Source organism: Sceloporus occidentalis, unplaced genomic scaffold (assembly GCF_023333645.1).
Source record: "Sceloporus occidentalis isolate IW3139 unplaced genomic scaffold, rSceOcc1.0.p SCAF_113, whole genome shotgun sequence".
NCBI lineage: Eukaryota > Metazoa > Chordata > Lepidosauria > Squamata > Phrynosomatidae > Sceloporus > Sceloporus occidentalis.
Genome location: NW_028317093.1, coordinates 409,658 through 430,798, shown reverse-complemented (window position 1 = coordinate 430,798; position 21,141 = coordinate 409,658). Strand labels below are relative to the sequence as shown.

General features: G+C 37.4%; 1 protein-coding gene across 1 annotated transcript in view; it reads right to left on the bottom strand.

Moving 5' to 3' along the window:
* Positions 1–766: 766 nt before the first annotated feature.
* Positions 767–21,141, bottom strand: part of LOC149282511 (neurabin-1-like) — an 83,306-nt gene continuing 62,931 nt past the window's right edge. The window contains exons 8-15 of the mRNA XM_089498098.1: positions 18,849–19,078; positions 18,667–18,763; positions 18,408–18,579; positions 7,358–7,512; positions 4,012–4,131; positions 2,987–3,010; positions 2,367–2,549; positions 767–973 (exon numbers count right to left, since the gene is read on the bottom strand). Coding sequence (XP_089354224.1) covers positions 767–973; positions 2,367–2,549; positions 2,987–3,010; positions 4,012–4,131; positions 7,358–7,512; positions 18,408–18,579; positions 18,667–18,763; positions 18,849–19,078 — 1,188 coding nt within the window. The remainder of the gene's footprint in view (positions 974–2,366; positions 2,550–2,986; positions 3,011–4,011; positions 4,132–7,357; positions 7,513–18,407; positions 18,580–18,666; positions 18,764–18,848; positions 19,079–21,141) is intronic.

Genomic DNA, 21,141 nt, shown 5'->3' with positions numbered 1-21,141 from the left:
TTAATAATAAGTTAATAATTATGGAGCAACATTGTTAAAATTGTATATGAAAGTATATGACTTGAGCAATGTTCACGTGTTGTAGGGAGGGTTTCTTTTTGTTTTCTTGTGAAAAGTCAAGCTAAATAGGAACTAAAGTCATTTACTGTGCTATGCAACCATTCCAAGTCAGCTTTAAGCAAGCCAAGAATTCTAAGAATTGCATTTCACAGTTGAGGGAAGTTATCTATTAAGTATAGTGTCTCATGGTGTCACATGCAGTCATTTAATTAGGTTTGTCTGAAAGTAGTTTGACTGTTGCAAGACATATCACTTTAAACTGACGGAGAAGCGAGTGAAGCATTGCAACTGTCCGGTGTCACAGGACAGCAGAATCGCTCCATGTGTCCTCAGACCTGGGAAGGAGATAAAGCCAACCAGCTGTAAGGAGAGCCGTGTACCAGCCTTAATTGTCTATAGGTTTCCAATAAATCATTACTGACTGTTTTTTTCACCCTTGCCGTCTGCCCATGTAACCAAACACTACTGTATAAGCTATCAAGACTTGTTTGCACAGCACGCGGCACTGAACCAAAGAATCTTATGAAATCATAACAGCAATTTAATCCCTTTTGGCAAACAAAAAATGATCATTTTAGAAAATAATGTCTTTAAAATAAAATCTTCCATATCCGATGCCAGTATTTCACCATAAATATTTCTGTACATATTGTAGAAATGGAGATTCTGTTGTCTAAATGTCCTAACCACATTTGTGGGTTACTGTTCACGGCTCTTCTGGGTCTCTGATGTCATCTGAGGACGTTCTTTCGTGCTTTGCATTGTGCTGCTGTTGTTCCTGCTCTTTCTTTCTAAGTCTTTCTCTTTGCTTCTCCATTTTTTCTTGGTTTTTCTGAACTTTCTCCATTGACAATTTCATGTCTTTGATCTTCTTTTTAATAACCATTCTTTCTTGAGAATTGACACCTAAAGCCTAAGGAAATGCAGGATTAGTCAGCATTCTACGCACGGTACACTAAGAAAATTTAATTATCTAATGCAAGATGTGCAAAACTAAACCCAATCCATCTGCCAATTTTATTTATTTATTTATTTATTATTGAACAATTCAGAATCATACTTCATCAGCTTTTTTGTTAATCATTGAAACAAGGTTTATAGATACAAACTAGAGCCATTTCAGATAATAAGATAATTTAAAGGCAACAAGTACATGATATATAGAAACAATTTCACATTAGCTTGAGGTTTTGTATTTTTTCAATTTGGTTTTATGTTAGATTTGGACATTAAATACATAAATTAATAAAATCATTTTCAGTAAAAAAAACCTCTAAACTTTTTGGGTGCACCAAAAAAGCCCATTGATGTGTTGAGTTATATTTGACCTCATGAAATAATTATATGGGCCCATTATGTACCTCTGGCTATAGATTTCAAAATATCTTCTAAAATGAATACCGTATTGGCTCGGATATAGGCTGCACCCTAAAAGTTTGGTGCTTTTTTAAAGAAAAAGTTTTTTTCTTTAAAAAAGCACCAAAAAAACATGCTGCCACTCTGTCTCCCCCCCCCGAGATATGCTGCCACTGTCCTCCTCCCCCCCCGAGATATGCTGCCACTGTCCTCCTCCCCCCCGAGATATGCTGCCACTGTCCTCGTCCTCCTCCCCCCCCCCGAGATTACTGCCACTCTGCCCCCCCCCCAGACTTACCAGAGCAGACTCCCGGGTGTCTTGCGGGGCCGGCGGGGGACATCTACGCAATACGCGTATACAACTTCCGGTGCCGGCACTCAGCGGATGTGCCGGCACCGGAAGTTGTGTACGCGTATTGCATAGATGTCCCCCGCCGGCCCCGCAAGACACCCGGGAGTCTGCTCTGGTAAGTCTTGGGGGCAGAGGTAAAACGCATCGTGTGGACGGTCACCGGCTGCGGTGACGCGGGTAAACAACCTCCGCAGCCGGTGACCGTCCGCACGATGCGCTTAGACAACCTCCCGTGCCGGCACCCCCCCCCGTGGGAAGTGCTGGCAGGGGAGGGTGTCTGAGCGTATCGGAGAGTAGGATGCAGGTCCCCTGCACCGCTGCGGGGGATCTGTATCCTAACCCCGCTGCCTGCCCGGGCGTCGGGCGCTAGACCCCGAATATAGGCCGCACCCCCACTTTAAAGATTTAAAGTGGGGGAAAAAAGTGCGGCCTATATTCGAGCCAATACGGTATATTTAATGATTAAAGATTTGTTCGTTTAGGTGTGGTTGGGTGAGTTACATCAAGGTGGTACAATTAATCTACAATGAAAAGTTTTAATAACTGATGTAATTAAGAACACTGGAACGCGGAGCAATCTTATCTTTTTTTTTGTTACCTTAAGTTTTGTGCCATCCATCTGAAGAAGCTGTTCACCATTAATATTTTGGGCTGTAAATACCGGAACACAGTGTTCAAGGTTCACGTTCCTTAGCCAATCAACCACCTGTTGTGTGGTCCATTCCAGAACTGTACGGCTTTGCCAATGGTTATGTTTGGGTGACTGGCCTTCATCAAGAATCTGAGGAGAAACATATCTATGGTTATTTAAATCCTTAACCATACATTACATAGGCATTACAGAGTTGAAGAGGAAGTATCTTGGACATTAAAGGGCGGTAAAAGGAACCTAAACATTTAAGGGCTTTCACTGGAACTGCCCCAGCCACTCAACGGGAGGAAGAGGAAAAAATGTACAGATCCAGAGGAATACACATTATAAATGAAGGAATGGAAAGGAGATGCATTTCATATGGACGGGTTAGAACATTCATATGATATGAATACATGCAGGAGGAAGGAAAGCCATAAATGGTGACAGGGCAATTAATTAAGTGCCTACACTAGAGGATGGAAAGCAAAAAGGAAGCAAGCAGAACTGTTTTGTCTACACAGGTGTCAGCATAGTGGACAAGAAAGAGTGGAAACAAATCCACGTAAGATGAAGTGGGGACTCACCTCATCATCTATCATGTCCAGGCTCTGAGTACCGCATATTGAGGAAATGGAAGAGAAATTTTTAAAAAGCCATTTTAGACAAGTAAAATTTCTCAGGCTTACGGGAGACACTCGGTAATACGTTCATTCACATTTAAGGTAATTATATTACATGTGTGGAACAACAAAATTCATAGGTACTTCATGGGTGTTTTAAGAAGAAGCATTCAACATATAAAATATAACATATACAATTATCTCTATATTCCTTGCTCACTGGTCTTGATGCTTACCATATCACTCCTCTACAATCAATTTCCAAGCTACCAGAATAATCTTTTTTCTTCCAGAACATTGCTCATCTTTATAACTACTACCTTAGTTTAATATAAAACAGATCGTCATCTCCAAAATCTTCCTTCATTCCTTCAAAGCTCTTGAACTATATTTCATCCCTGATATCACATCATAAAGCTGCATACCTTCCTTCAAACTTAAAGCAAGATTTTTTTCTTAAGAAATATTTTAGAACCTTTATATGACTAAAAAGTTTATATCACTAAAAAAGACACTGTTTAAAAACATTAAATGAAAATTAATTGTGAAGTTTTACAAAGAATGTGAGTGTCCTCTTCTGGACTGACAATTGTTAGAAACCTATGACTATTATTACAATAGGTGATCATTAACCTCACCTTGGTTATAACTCCTGTGGACTTGGCTACTGAACTGAAAAACAAACAGCCTACTGAACGTAACAGACACTGTGCTTGGCAGGGCTCGGCCGTCTACAAATAGTGAATTTGCTGAACTGCAATCAGCCCACGATCAGCAAAATTAGCAAGGTCCTTATGTACTCTGGTGACTGCGGAATATGTCAATGATAAAAGTTTAATCAGCTTGAATTTAGACAAATTGTAACTATGTTACCCAATACTTCAGACACTTAACGGGAGAAGAGACATTTTCGAAAGAAAAATATCAGTGACCCTGTCTTATGACACAGTAAAGAATAGCACACACAATAAAAAAAAACAAGCTCATACCTCATCCGAAGACAGCGCCAAAGAATGAGAACGTTCTGCTCTTTTTGATTCGGCAATAAGACCGCTTAGCTCGGCTGAGCCGGCGCTGCTGCCACTGAAGTCATCGCTCAATGTGAAGTTCTGCAAATAAGATCAGAAACATTTCTAGAAAGAAATCAAATATATTTCCATCTTAGTCTTTACTAATCATATATAAAAAGGGAAAAAAATACATGTAGAAAGAATGGAGGGGATCATAAAACTTTTTATGATCCGTTGCTTTTATAGTGGACCAGCCAGTAAAACTAGTTTAAGTTACTCAACAGAGTGTAAAACTTTTTGCACATTATCAAACAGCATTCAGTCCTTATGAGATATTACAATGCAAATTCTAGTTTTCATTTATCCGCAAGCATTTGAATAATATAATATCTTAAAAATGTAATTGTGTACCTCCAAGAAAAAGTAAGGATATCCAGCCTATGCATGCAAGTTAATATGTATTCAATATTAATATGTTAATAAATATATTTATATATAAACAAAATACTGTACCAAGCGACATGAATAACGATTTATTGGTGGCCAGTAACGCTGTTAGAAAAAAAAACAGCAAACAGATGAAATGAGTTAGACAAGGATGAATGTTATGACATTAAAGTGAAAATCAGTGAGACAAGGGCATGCAGTAAGAGACGTTCGAGCACCATCACAAAGGCTTTAAATATACGTGTGTTCAGAACTACAGAATCAGGGGCAGTAACGCTTTCTGGGGAGCGACATGTATGGATTATTTAAAAGCTTTAGAATGGTTTGAATAGTTTTCAAGGTTAGTGTGGAACACTCAGATGTACATTTTTGCTAAATCATAAGACTGGAGTAGCAAGAAGGAGCTTGCAGGAAACCGGATACAGGGGGATTAAGATTTTGTTGAAGGAGTGTGGAGGCCATGACACAATCTCACAAATTATGTATAATCATGGTTGTTTGACTAGTGGCCACCAGCAGGATAAGCAGCAGTGGAGGGCTGGCCCAGGGGGAAATTGAGTTGGACCGGCCCACTCGCAGAAGTGAGAACATGGAGTACGTCATGCTGGCAAAGTTCCCAAATGTAGGCTTTGCAATTAGGCATACATAGGAGCTGGAGATATGAGCTCAGTCTTATCAACGAGTTTAGTTTGGAAGAATCTATGCAGAACATCCAATCTCTCCCAGAAACATCACACACATTTAAGCTTCGCGTGACACAATTCCACAATAAAACAAATCATCATAATATCAGCCTGTGGGTAAAATGATATTTTGCAAAAAGCTTACGAATTGATTGCACACTTGGTATATACTCTTTTGTATTTAATAGCCCCCCCCTTTGTTTTACTAAGGGTATAATGTTCCCTCAGACTTGGGGCTTTTTTCACATTTTTACCATGTTTGGTAGACGCAGGATATGCGTGATAGGCAGGATACGTGTAGCTGTTATATTTTGCATATCCAGCCGGCGGTCGCATATGCATACAGGAGAACCGGATCTGGTGCAGTATTGGTAGGTATGTGGCCCTATGTAAGGCACGTACCGCCCGGCGTACGGTACGTGCCATTCAAGGTCCGGGACAGAGCCGGCCTTAGGCGTTGTGGCGCCCTGTGCGGACTACTCCTCTGGCGCCCCCCTCACTGCCCCTTCAAACTACCCCCCATGCCCCTCAAACTACCCCTCCCCTCTGCCCCTTCAAACTACCCCCCCTGTCCATTCAAACTACACCCCCCCTGTCCCTTCAAACTACACCCCCCCTGCCCCTTCAAACTACACCTCCCCCTCTGCCCCTTCAAACTACACCCCCCCCTCTGCCCCTTCAAACTACACCCTTCAAACTACACCCCCCCCCCCCACTTACCTTGTTGCCGGAGTCCTGCGGTGACAGCGGGAGGCATCCGTCTTCTCTCTCTGCCGCGGTGCCGGCATTTCATGTTGAGAGCCGGAATAGTCCGGCGCTCAACATGAGATGCCGGCACAGCGACGGAGTCACGGAGAGTAAGGGGCGCCGAGCGGTTGCCGAGAACCGCGTCTGCTCGTGACAGGCTCCCGGTCCCTGTCGCCGGCTCGGGCAGTCTGTTCTTCACTCCCCGCGTCCACGCGGGGAGCTGGGGAACACGCCGGCGACGCGGCTCTGGTCCCCACGGAGGGGGCGGCGCTCCAGCACGCCGCTCTAAGTTCCTCTCCTCCTGCTAACAGTATGCAGGGGGGAGGGGGAGGAGTGGAGAGAGAGGCTTCCCCTGGAGGGGCGGCACCTCTGGTGCCGTCTCACAGGAGAGAGAGGGTTGGGGGCGGAACCGAGGGCGGAGATCCAGACGTGACGTCAGACGCCACGTCTGGGATCTCAATAAAACCCTCAAGCTCCCTTATGTCGGCGCTCAGATATTCTGAGACGCTCTGTGCCCTACACAGCGTCTCCTGTACTGTGCTCCTTTACCCATTTGTCTCCTGATTTGATCTGTTACCTGACCCTTGCCTGTGACCCGTTTATGCTACCTTGCCACCTGGACCTGACCCTTGCCTGTGACCTGTTTACGCTACTTTGCCGCCTGGACCTGACCCTTGCCTGTGACCTGTTTTCGCTACTTTGCTGCCTGGACCTGACCCTGGCCTGTTACCTGTCTATGCTATTTTGAGTACTGCCTCTACCTGAGTTTTCTACTGCGTCCTATCTCTACTACTCTGGACTATTCCGGTTACCTCCAGTAGTCCTGCATTCTGGGCTCCTTCTACCCTGCTAACACAGACACTTGCTGGTGTCTGACACCCTATCAGCCACCAGCCCGCTCGGACTTTCTCATGGTGGTCTGAAAAGCTGCTGATCAGTCACCGACTGGAGTTGAACACCACTACATTAAAGGTGAGAAGGTCTCATAGATTTAACTATGCATTATACAAGGCCAACCTGGCCATTTTTGCTGGAGAAACTCACAAGGGTAAGTCCCTTATAACACACAGGGAAAAGTTTCACCTCAGCAAAAGTCACCTGCAAACTATCAGTTTATTATAAGCCCATTAAATGAGAAATCCAGACTCTATTTAATGATGGAGTGATGTAATGCGATGTATGAGATTTTATGGGGAGGGAATCACCATAAACTTATATAGCATTCATGCTCCAGTTGATAACGTTGTGTAACTACACATGAAGGTACGTGGGAAAGAACGCACGTTCGCAAAACCAAAGTGAATGTGGTACTACTACTGTTTTAAATGTTTTGAACCTTGCAAATATTTTGAGTGGTATCTTGAAGCTTTTAATATGGTTGACTGAAGACAAGAGACAACATGACACAAAAAATGGCCCAGACTGCAGTAAGTCATGGATGAACATACCTTCCGTTCAATGCTGTCTTCACCATCAGTAGAGCTAATGCTATCGCACAATCTTGATCGAGACGGTTTCTGACGTTTGCTCTTCACGATGAGTTGAGCCCTTGTTTTGAGGGCTTTGGAGTCCAGCCTTTCTGTTTCCGGAACGTCATTAAAATCTGGAAAGTAAATCGCTTTTCATAAGGGCCCAAGTTTAAAACAACATGGACAGAGAAGTGTGAACCATGCAAGAATTCAGCCACAGACGCATGATTTTTCTTAAACAAAATCTGTATGTATTTAGCACCTGCAACAATGGGATACTAGATATTATTCTAATTCTAAAATGTCATTCTGTGGGTTTTGTTAGAATTATCTCAATTATATAAAATACAAACAAAAATGTAATAGAATGATATATACATCAATTTTATATCAGTCAAAACACCATGGATATCCTCTACTTTAAATACGGCTTCTAGTCAGATTGTTAGTAGGTTCTCCAATAACTAATACAATTTATGGAACTTCTTTGAAGTACATGCGGTAAAATGAACATTCCTGTACCCTAATCTGTGTGCTTGCTAAGGTTTCTTAAGGTGCATGTGCCATTCCTGTTCTATCCAACCTGTGGATTTACTGGCAGTTAAACAGGAACTACCGCATCAGAAATAATTGAATCTAACACGACAAACCATTCATGGCTTGTATTATTATTATTGTTTCATTTTCCATTTTAAATTAATTGAGATTTAAGTTTTCCACCCTAGACATTGCATTTGCACCCTTGGCATAGTCAGGTCATTTCATGGAAATTTCTCGTAACCTCCACTGATCCATCAATGAACATTGTACTTGAACTTGTTTTGGCAGACTGCATATAATCCTGTAGCACCAGACATTGTATCTACAGTGCGTCTTCTCTGTAACACTATTACCACAAATATCTTAAGGCAAGACACAAGTTTATAGTATTTGACAGCAGAATAATGGTAGCTTTCACATAAAACAGTTTCAGAGCAGTACCACCAGCTGCTCCAAGGAGATTCCGTGACAAGCGGGCCCCTCTTTCTCTTGTAGGACATGTCATATCCCAGCACTCCACTTCAGAAGAGATAGGACTGTGCTGGTTATATATATATATATATATATATATATATATATACACTAATTTATCAAGGGAATGATTTTTTTTTTATTTTTTTTTTTAACAGTGTGCATTTTGGTCATTAATTGGAAAATGACAAATTACAGCAATTTATCCATAAACCATCACCCAATTCAGTGAAACAGTATCATGTAACCATACATATTCAGTTTTGACTTACCAAATACATCATCGATATCTCCTCCCTTCACTGCTCCTTCTGAAAATGTGTACAAAATTTCCAGTTAACCACTAGTTAATAGTGTTAGTAAACGCAGTACCAATAAAATACAGTAAAATATTAGCAAAGCTGAGTTAATTATGCATGAGATAAAGCTGTTAATTAGTGGAAGACAGGGGAGGAAAAAGTGTGGGTATCATACATTCTCCATATTATTACCAGTCTAACAGTCCTTACCTGCATACATATACAAAGATTTTAATGCTATACAAGAAAGCAAAGGGAAATCATACCAAACACAATTTAATTACAGCAGTTTGCGGATTAAGAAAACCTCAGACCTTCTAGGTCACCAGTAACAAGTGCTCTCGGTCACTTTGGTCTTGGAAGTTTATTCATCAAAGCGTAAGCGGGTAGATGAGTTTTGGTAAAATGAATTGTAAAAAATGCACCAGTTTCAATACATAAAGCATAGGATAGATGTTTATTTCAAAAGGAGGAGGCCATAAATCTATGGGGTCAGAGAAGTTTTACTTTACAGAGAGGGTGGTAGATAACTTGAACAGCCTCCCATCAGAGGTTGTAGAGGCTAATACATTGAGGAAATTTAAACATGCATGAGATAAGCATAAAGCTATCCTGAATCAGACAAGACCAAGAACTGATTCAGATCAGAATATTTATATTAGGAACAATGGGCAGACTAGATGGACGAGTGGTTCTTATCTGCCATGAAATGTAGGGGCTGGCCTTTCACATATACGTTATTCAGCTGGGTCTATTAATGTGAAAATTGTCAGAAATGAGCCAACCCCTAATAAGGTTCTGCTGTTTGTCTAGCCCCATATAACGTATAGTTATATCAGTGTGATTTCCTAATAGTCTCCTTACATAATGACTTATGTATTATAGACAGCCATCTCAGCCTCCTTGTTGGAGAAACTGGCCAGTGTACATAATGGCCTACAAATTCTATGGTGCATAGAATAACAATAATCTATGGAGGCCTCTTATTAGCAACCACCATTCCTCTGTTCCAATGGCATATTGAGTACGCTAATCCAAGTTGATAATTTTAGAAGGCTAATTGATCATTAGAAAACCCTTTCCAATTAAGGGGTATTTTGCTGTAATTTACTGTGTGTGTGAGTGCTTAGAGTGACTCTTAGAGTTCCAATGTTGTTAACTAAAACTGGTAGGTTTTTAGCCATTAACAGTGTTGAGAAGTTTAAAAAGAGTGTCCGTTTCAAGTTTGTTGTTTTTGATATCTGCATTGATGATTTTTTTTCCAAAATGATAAAATAAGTCTTTAAGCTGGTGAGGGAAAATAGTTTAGGGAAAACTACAGCCCAAAATCTTCTAAGAAGCAGTGGTAGTGGAGAATATGTGCAACATGAGGCTCAACTAACGTGTCTGGGAAGTATTCCAAGAAAACACAATGGAAGATATTCTTTAGTATATGATGCTTTAAAGATTAGTCTCTAAGAGTGAGTAGAACCCTGTAGAGGTTGAGTAATTATAATTATAATACTGGTTAATTATAACTGATGTTGCAAAATGCAATAGTTATCAAATCCCTCATTGTTAAAACGTGGAACGTAAAAATTTTTATTAAGGAAATGTTTATTGGAAATCAAATAACGCCAAGGGATTTAAGAAGAATAGGTAATCCAACAATGGAGATAAAGAAATACCAATACAAATTACCAAATTCATAGAATTTTGCCATGAAAATGATCGTTGGGTTAAATATGATGATGTGAATAAAATGTATTGCTGGCAAAAGTGGCCTTCACCAGTGACAGGTGGAATTCTGTCAAGCATTCAGTAGATATGGCCCGGCAAAGAACAAAGATGTCCAGTTCTGTCAGCAATAATCCGACCAGTAGTCGACTGTGGCACAAATAATCAAACTCATACTCATGAAGAAAATGTCAGCGGTCTTAATGAGTATGACCTGGAACTGAATGTGAAGAATAGCTTTACTGGACCCAACATGGCCAATAGACAACCTGGTGACCTCTGGGAAGAAATATGTAAGCCTGTAAGAGATAAAGCTGAAAAAGAATGACCATTTCCAACAAGAAATGATAGCAGACTAAAAAAGCATAGTCCCCTAGGAATTAAGAGGTTAAATACTCAGTTGCAGTAAGCAGAATGATAAAAACAAGCACCAAAGAAAGCAATGAAGGAACATATCCAAAGAGGCTAAACAAGACACCTCAAACGAGACCAGAGACTTAAGCGTTAATACGAAACCTAGGACAACAAACAAGATAAATGTTTGTCACAAAGAGACAGAAACAATAAGCTAAAATGGAGAAAAATATTAGAAAAATGCATACAGGATCTGTAGAAAAATCAAAAAGTCAACATCATACCTGGCACAATCCATTTTAGAAAGTGACATTTGACAGGCCTTGAAAGTAATGTCTCAGGGAAACATGCGTGTGGATGACAATGTTCACACCAAATTGTTAGTGATTTACCACTGACATTGCTACCCATTTTCATGTTTAAGTTTTTGAATAACCAATAAAAATAAAGGTACAAAAGTAACACCTCGTGAATGTTTCTAATACATATTACTTTCAAGATGAGATAAAGCTGGTGTCAGAAAGATACTGATGGACCATTGCTAGAAGAAATGGCATGCCATTCAATGGACCAACATTAGGAAAACATCAGCCTAATTATCTATTCTAAACAAAGGGCATGCCAAAGAATGCTACAACTAACACGCAATGGTGTTAACCTCACAGGCCATGTATGGAATGGATATATGATAAGTAAATATAAAAATTATACAAATATATAATCAGTTGTTTGACTATACCAAAGACTTTGACTGTTAACCAAAGGAAAAAACTGGAACATACTCGAGGACACAGGAGTCACTAAACATGATATTTATCTTATGAAAGTATATCCAAATTGAGAGAAACTTAGTGGTTCCAGCTCATAATGTCACATGTATATTTTATCACAATATGTATTGAACTGTTACGACGTCTAAATTTTGAGGGAAGTGGGGCTACTAAGATGAAATCACAATCTGTTGGATTTTACAACACATATGAATAATAAGCTGATGAACCAAAGAAAATACACACGATCTACAAAGGACTTTAAGAAAACAAGGGTTATTAAGATTTTGAATTCTTGGCTCTGTAAACCATAAAACTGAATGCTCCACATATGAAGCCATCTACTGGACAAATCACAAAGAATCGGTAGACACAAAAGACTAAATGTAACAAAAAAAAAATCTACTATATACATTACTAAAAGTCCAAAGAGATGCCATTTATATGTGGTTATTCCTTTATGTCCGCTGTGAGCTTTTGCCTGTTGTCTGGTAATAGAGAGCAGCAGGTGGCAAATCCCAAATTTATCGTTTTTAGATTACTGCCTACTTAATTAACTCAGGTTGCACGGGTTGCACGTACAGCTGAAAACTGTGCTCTAATGTAGTTGCGTGTGAATTGTTTGCTTTGCATTGATAATGCATTGTTCTCAGTCCCATAACGCACTGTGCATGATTATTAAGGGTAATAAATTAGTGTAATTATTCTGCTACTACATGCAGCTAATATTTTGCCAGTTATTCTGCATATTTGTAAATGTTGTGAACATCTGAGATGCAAGCTAATGTAATAATTATGTTGACTTGCTAAATTCATGGATTAATCCAACGATAGTATGAAGAGGGCTGGTAAATTGCATACCAAATCAAGCATACACGTCGGTTGCCGAGTATAATTGTATCACATAAAAGTTTTAGCAAAAATAACATTTTAGCAACACAACTAAAAAGGTCAGTTCTGTGGCAAAGTTCTGAAGATGTGGTTTCCACTATAGGAACCAATGGGATCTTCTTCTTCTTGATTGTTCCACGTTTAACAATTAGCACCGCAATCGATAAGTATAAATAGAATTCATTACTTTAAATAGAAATACTTATGTAACCGCCCTAATAAATATATCTCTTCATTAAATGAATCAACATAAGTAGAGTTTTGTTATTCTCAGCCTATGAGCTCATGTGATAGTTTAGGACAACAACCCTCTGATGCAACTTAATTATATAAAGCTTTGGAGTGTTTGGCTGGGGAAAGGACCTCACAGAGAACTCTATTCCAAACCACAATAATGGTGTTTGGTGAAAGCCTCCTACGATTCAAGGATCTAGTCCCAACAGAAAATAATTCAAAATCACTGGGGTCATTTTGTGATTGCAATTATGGTCTTGTCATCTAGTAAGTCAGTAGTCAACTACAGAATTTAAATAGTTATTTTCTTCAACAAATGGAAAATATTATCGCTAATTATGAAACATAAACATATTGTTCTGCACCCTTCCAAGCCTTGGGAGGTGGCTTCTTTCTAAGATCTAACACCACAATGCTTTTTGGACATACTCTCACCAATAGAAATATATTGTTGGTCAAATCTTCTTCAAAGATAACAATAACAAACAATTTGCAAAAAAAATATTTGAAAACTTTCATGTAGATCTATCAGATTTCCCATATTCAATATACCTGCCACAGTTACTACATGTCACAATGGAATTGTGGATTTGTGTTTGGCATTGGGATATGTTTATCTGAATTCCTCTACATTTTTTATGTTCTTTGATTAATTTTAATGTTGATTTAATGTTGATTTAAGCAAGGTACTTGAAGAAAGCCTGCGGGTCTTACCTGCTCTTGCTTGAAGAAGCTGGTGGATATGAACTACTATATCAGTCAAGATCTCAAATTTGTCATAATGACCACCATTGAATCCTTTACATGTCTTTGGTATTGTTTGTTGACCCATCAGATGAGGCTGGACTTTGACAAAAAATCCAGATTTTTATTAAAAACTAAAATTACAATAAATTATGAAATTACTTGATGGGAAAATCTGAAAAATATTAAATGGGATGCACAATGCTTATGAGCTGTGTAATGAGTGATCCCTATTTAATGAAAATGAGTTCACTCATCCTTCTTTCATAATCACTCTCGAATGGGTGTGACTGCTTGATTCGGTATGGAATCAAAGAGCCGTGAGGACGCTCATTTTTTTTAAATAACTTTATTGGAAACCGTATGTTCAGAGGATGGCCTTTTGGAGGACAAATTGCTTTCAAAATAAGTCCAAATAATTATGTCACACTGTTAAGAAACTAAACTGAAAATCACCTTATATTTCTATCGCTTTGCATTTATGCGTTTAGACAGGAAGATGTTTTATGATGTCATGTTCTTAATGCCACATTTGAAAGGTATTTAGTCTGGATTCAAAGCTGGAGATTAATCTATAACAAGTAATTAAATCACAATATTTTGCATAGTTTGCAATGGAAAAAAAAAATTAGATAAAATCGGGCCATAAGTGAGATAAAATGTATCGCTGATTCTTTATCCCATCTTTTTTTTCCATTGCAACTTGAACATTATTCTTAACTCTTCCCAGTTTCATTTTATGGTTTATTACAATTTCTTTTACATATATATACAAAAATTAGCTTGTGTGTAGCTATTGTTTGGTTTTGCTTTATACAACTTGCGGCATCCCCTGGCTTAGTAATACAAAACATTTTAAATCATGCAAGTAGTTTACACAAATTTTAGACACAGATCACATAAGCGAACAGGGAAGTTTGGAAAGTTGGTACCAAGAACAGCAAATGGGTTTAAGGATGAGCGGGAAGAAAGCCTGTAAAATGAACAAATACAGGCTGTATCCTCCTGTTCATAATAAATCTGGTGATCAGTACAAACATACAAAAGCCATTACGTTAGGAATGAGACTTGGACTGCAAGGGAAGAGCCATATTTACAAAGCAGGTAACTGAAACTGTGTTTGACTATAGGTAATTTTCTTTTCTTGGGTTGCCTACTCAATATACATAAATACTTGTCCTACCGTATTAATTAACAGCAATGAACTAATTAAAATATAAAACGTGTATGAAAAAATGCATATTATGTGTATTAAAAATATTTCATGACAATATGTAAGGGTTATTCTAACTGGAGGTTAAGTAAGGAAGAAATTTCGAGGATAAATCACAATGTTTTTCAGTACCATGAAAAAAAAATGCAACTGTTATAGACCAGTTTGATTTTAAACTTAACTATGCTTTCGTCAAGATCAGCCGCCTAATCTAGTCTCATAGACTAGGAAGGTTTGAGAAGTTAAGGGAGCGGCATTGGCCCATGTGAGTTTATAGCTGGCTCAGTTTTGCATTCATTAAGTTCTATGTAACAAGAATAAAAAAAATTAAAACAAGGTATCGAGCCAGTATTGTTCTAGCGGGGCAACTGTTATATTTCCCATTACATATATAGAGACACAATAATACCAGGAGTCTGTACTGTTCTTTTAGCTTTATGTAGAATATAGCTTGTGTACATGATAACTTTTGGCAGAGTTTCATTACCATATTGTTTTCAGAGTTAGTATTTGAATAAAGTAAAGGAATGATGGGATAATATGCACTATAGTATGTCTTAACAAGGTTACACAATAACAACTAAAATATCTGCATATTTCAGAATTTCCTTTTATGCATTACATATTTATTGTGTTAGATTTTATTGTTGATATAGTTTTTGATATAGTTTCTAACTAATGTGTAGCAGAAAAAATTTCATTGTATACCTACCAGCCGTTGCCATTGGATATATAAATATATTCAAACTCTAACATCATCTTTTACTTGGAATAAGTTTTACCTTGCTTCCAGCAGCGTCTTATGGATACTGTTTGGTAATTTCAGATCACAACTTGTTGGACCATGCTGCTATTTGTGTGATACTAAGTGTAAACACAGTATGTTAAAAATCAAGTTTTCACTATATGTCTTAATAAATGTACTTTAACGTTTCTTTGATTTGCTGAAATTTTGTAACTAGATGCAACAATAGAAACACAATTCCTAATACTGATAAATACAAACCTTTTTCCAGAAATAATTATTTAAGTATGCAAAATATTTCTTTGCTCATATTTTTTTCAGGGAATGCTTCACTGTCATGTGATACAAAACCATGCAATATTTCTTGTCATTGAAACAGTAATGAGCTTCTTAATATGCCCTTTGTTGTTTTATGCAATTAAACCATCAAATAAAGTTTATTGATATACTTAAAAATAAAATATCCACACTTTTAGTTTTAGTCACATATATTCAAAAATGTTTTGATACCTATCTGAAAAAAAAAATTCCCCTTTCTAGTGCACTTTAATAATTTTTGTTTTTAAATTTGTATATTTTTTTTTATACTTTTTAGTCTTAGTGAATATTGTAATCGATATTTCACTATCTCTTACCAATCATACATTTAAAATGATTAATTTTCTGTACTTAGTGTATTGGTGGACCTTACCTTTTATAGTAAAATTCATGATTTTCGTGTAAAAGTTTATGATTCTTGAAGTTCTAGAATTTCTTGAAAATTATTTTTTCTACAATCCGAAAGTTCCGGATTCAAGTGTAGGCGAGGTCATTAATCTTTCTTTTTTATATTTTTTTTATTGTATTTTCTTTTAACTCATATGATAAAATTACATTTTTATTTTTGGCTTAAAATATGATCTTGCTACCGTCATCAGTTTTTTAAAATTTTCAACGTTTGAAAAAAAATCAAATTCACGTGCAGCCAACTTCATTGTTTACAAATTCCATATATAAAAATCAAATGGAATTTTATTAATATTTTCTAATTGATTAACACTGAAAATAATTTACATTTGCATTGTCATTGTGATTAAGTAAGTATGCAAATTTTCAGAACTCTAGGTGGTTCTAGGTAGTGAGTTAAAAAATCGATTACAACATTTTGACCAGACAAATGAAGTGAAATAAAGTTGTGTATTAAGAATAATAATAATAACTAAAAGTGGTGTCTGAGTGAAACAGCACTTTTTAAATTGGGGAGATAAACTAAATTAAAACCAATATACAATTAAAGTGATAAACTTGGTCGACCAGGAACAATCATGGTTCATATGCTCTAAAGTGAGGTTATAATGATTACACCTGACCAGGTTCACTTCACTGAACCCTGACATCATCCATCTCCAAAACATGAGAGTCTGTAGAGCAGACGTTAGGTATAGAGGTCAACAAAAGGGTCAGGCTAGGCATGTACACCAAGGTCACTAAGCACATTATAAACCGTCATATGAAATGGGATTGGCTGCTCCAAAGTGGTAGTTAAACAGATTTCATTGAGTTTGACCTCAGTTGTGCATTTTCTCAAACTTGGCAAAGGTTGGCTCAACAGAACACTGTCACAGAATATACCAATGGCACAGAGTCCTCAATTTACAAGCCACATATACATTGGATAACTACCAGAAAAAATAAAAAGCTATTATCTACAGTAGGGAAGACCTATCTGAAAGTAGAGCAACAAAACCGGATAACTACAGATAACCTAGACTCATAAAGGAGATTTTGTTGCATGGCACAGTTTCATTCATCAACATAAATTGGACATTTTTGTCTATACTGGCAGACTTTACACTATGTTTGGTTGTTCCACACCCCAAAATACCACTAATGACTACAGGAATATGTCAAACAGATGTGCTCGAAAATACAAAGTACAATAAAGTGTATTTTTGATACATTTCAGTCAATTGGAAAGCAATGTCAAATTCTGTTACAAATACTAATGTGCAACAGACATGGCTGTCTTTTTCTACATTTAAAGATCCATATTTACAAAGCAAGAAACTAAAGACCCTGCTAAGTTTGGATGACCGAAGTATTTAATCAAAGTAGAATCTGAGCCCATAGGAAGTCAACAGCCATGTTATACTTTACTAAAAGCCAGTAATTACCAAGAAGACGAATCATTCCATGGGCAAAAAGCCACTTGATGTGAACCTGTCCTCCAAATGAATCACAGATCCTTTCGTTGAGCTCCACTTCAAATATACATTTAATATTTTTATTGCTTGTAAGTAATGAAAAGTAGCATGCCTCAATGTAGATGGAGCACGCAATCTAGTGCAATGCATTGTGGGATTATGAGTGGTGCACAAGTATGTGTACCGCAACCTTTTCGCATAATGGCAATTTACAGATCCAAATATTGAGGTTTTATCAAAAACACTGAGATTTGAATATCATTTTATCCATGCATTCACTCGGATAAGAATGTATAAAGTGAAATTTATACAAATGGACACTTCATTACTGGCATTTAGGGTGTGTAATTCACTCCCAAACGGCTAAAATCGTCTTACTTTCTCTGAGATTGTTTTGTCTAATTAAAAAACAACAACCTAACAATCTCAGCTCGAAGAATCTAGCACTCATTGAGAGAATATTTGAGGGGTTTTTTTTTCCCTGCAGAACCAGCCTGAATGTAAAATGTCGTATTCCATCTGAGTTTCCACCTCAGTCTATAACTTTTGAAACAATCCAAAATGAATCACACTTTCATTGTCAAATCCTGCATTGGTTATTTATATTTTCTGTTTATTAGTTTTACAATAAAAGACAAAACACAGAACATATTTTCCAGACCCTTTCTGTTTGGCTTGTTCCAACGCCTCAATCCCCTTATTAACAGATAAAACAAATACAGCGATGATGTCTGTGTATAACCACATAACGATACAGCAGTTGCCTTTAACACAGAGCTCATTACATGCATAATGCATATTTTTGGGAGGTTCATGGTTTTTTTTTTCTTAATTCAATTGCTTACAGATTTTTCAATGTTTTAACACACCTTCCTTTAAGCCATCCGAGCTCAGCTCTTGTTGTTCATCCAAGTTCTCAGCTGAAACCCCACTTGAATCTTCTCCAAGGGATGTCCTGCTTTCAAAAATGTTGTTGTTATTGTTAACTTGACTTCCATTTTGCTTGAGAAGCCTAAATACTTCTGCCTCGAGGTCCCTAATCTAGAAAGATTGTAACAAGCAAAACATTATACAGAGCCGTGCACTACGTTTCATGTTTTGTAATATGATTTTGTAATTTATGCTCACACGAGACTGCAGGTTCTGAACTTCTGCGAGATGAAGCTTCTCCATGTCTTCGATTTTTTTCTTTTCAGCTTCTTGACGTTTCATAAAGTCCACCTCCCTATAATCAATAAATTGGTATTCGCACACATCAACAAACGTATAATAAAGAAAAAAACGTTCCCAAAACAATCAAAACAACTTACTTCTGCTGAAAATCCTTGATCAACTTCTTTGCTTTGTTGTATTTTTTCTCCAGGGCCTGGTACTGACTTTGCGTCTCCTTGAGGTGCTCATTCACAGTATGGCACAAGGTTTGGGCTTCGATCCAGTAGCTTTCCAACTTCATCATCCTATCCTTGTTCTCTTCAATGTTTTGTTGAAGTTGTGTCTTTTCCAGCTCCCACCTCACTTTTTCATTTTCTGCAGCTTGCAACTGTTTTTTGGGGGGGAGAGAAAAATAATTGGAGAATGGATTGGATACTATTAGTATTTTCTTTCTGAGATCCAATTTATCATGTATCCCATGAGTTAACCCCAGTGTATCCCATGAGTTAAGTGGAGACCCCAGTGAAAGTACAAGGATCTCAATACAGGGGAACTCTGGCTAAATAATGCCTTTTAGCCCAGCTGAAAACAAAACAGGTTCATTGGTATTGATGGTACCATTCAACAGTTTTATCCATGGTAAATATTATATTTAAAATGCATAATTAAAATCCATTGTACAGCATGCCAGAATATGATGGTGTTTTATACATCAATAAATAATAATAATAATTAAAACTCAAATTTAAAATGTTTCTTATTTTCTTAAGTCAAAAAATTAATAATATATTTATATATATATATATATATATATATATATATATATATATATATATATATATATATATATATATATATATATATATATACACATTTATGGCTTAACTGAGCTGCATTAGAGTGCACGCTTTAAAGACAAAAGCCATTCTCTTTTATTTAGGCATTTTATACAGTCCTAAATGATATAACTCATTTGATTATGCATACATGGGTATAAATGATGCAAATAATGCATTAAAATGGCACATTTAAGTACTTTGTGGTTTCAGATGGTTATATCAGCATTCTGAAATCTGTATGAAGTGTGTAAGAGTTTCGAGATGCTTTGTTCTGGATATACAACAGCGCCATCATGTGTTCACTCATTCATAACCTGTACCCATTTTTTTACAAGAATTAGTTGCTATGGTGATAAAAATGTTGATCATCTAATACAGTAGTACAGGTAAAATGAAACACGATTTACAATCATGTTTAGGTACTCATTCCATTAGAAGCCGAAAGATTTTGCACTCCAGCCATCAAATGCACTTTAATGAAAAAAGCTTAGAGGTCCCATAGTGTCTCCTTAGAAATGAAGGGATTCTGCCCATCTCACCAGGTCAATAGATGCCAGCTTTTCCCTATGGTCAACCCTTCCATGACTACTTCCGATTTAGACAATATATGCCCCCTTTAACTCCCAGGGTTTGCTATTTCAAGGTATTTCTCTCTACTAGCCATTCCCTGTGCTAAAAATACTGTTAATATAGATTTGCATTGTTTTCACTATTATTTTACATTAATATATATATATATATATATATATATATATATATATATGAACATACTAATCCTTGGGAACATACCAAAAAGAGATGCTCTAAATGAGCCACAGTGTGGACAAGCACTGCTAATTTCTGACACTAACGAAGCCACGCACATGATTAAAATTATTTACAAACTGCAGATATAGTCATATACCGTGCAATAACATGTACGTTTCCCCAGTTTAGCTTCTGAAAGACAAGCCTTATAGAAGCTCTGGTCAAATTTAGAGAACCATGCAATAAGAGGCATAGTACTCCCGCTTGTGTTTTGGAATTGAAGTTGTATATGAATAGAAGCCCAGAAAATAACATGCCTGGTCTGTTAATAGTTAAGTGACATAAACTGAAGTCTCTTGACATCCAACATTACTGGACAATAAAACCTACACATCTCCACCAGACAATATCATGGGTTCTATCCAATCCGGGAATAGACAACCTTTGGTTCAGCAGCTACTACTGAACATCATGGCGGCTTTTCTCTATGTGCTCAGTTTGGTCTGGATAGGCAGTGGACTTCTGATGGCCAGCTATTCCTGTCCAATGTCCGGTTAGGCAGCCATTGAGGCGTGTTAACTGGCGTATTGGCCCTTTTGCTGTGAGATGGCCAATGCACAATACGAGCAGCATTGGAGCATTGAGTGAGAATGACTTCATACTGTCATGACTGTGGTCTGAGTGTGATGTGACATCACAACACGTCTCTTCGCGTGGCAGGACAGAATATTTGTAAGCATGCAATGGCTGGTCATTCTTAACTCTGTTTTAAAAATCTACAACAATTTAACTCAGAGATACAGGACTAGACTGCTATATGACAACACCCATGAGGATCTTCCATGCAAATCTGTGCCAAGATGAT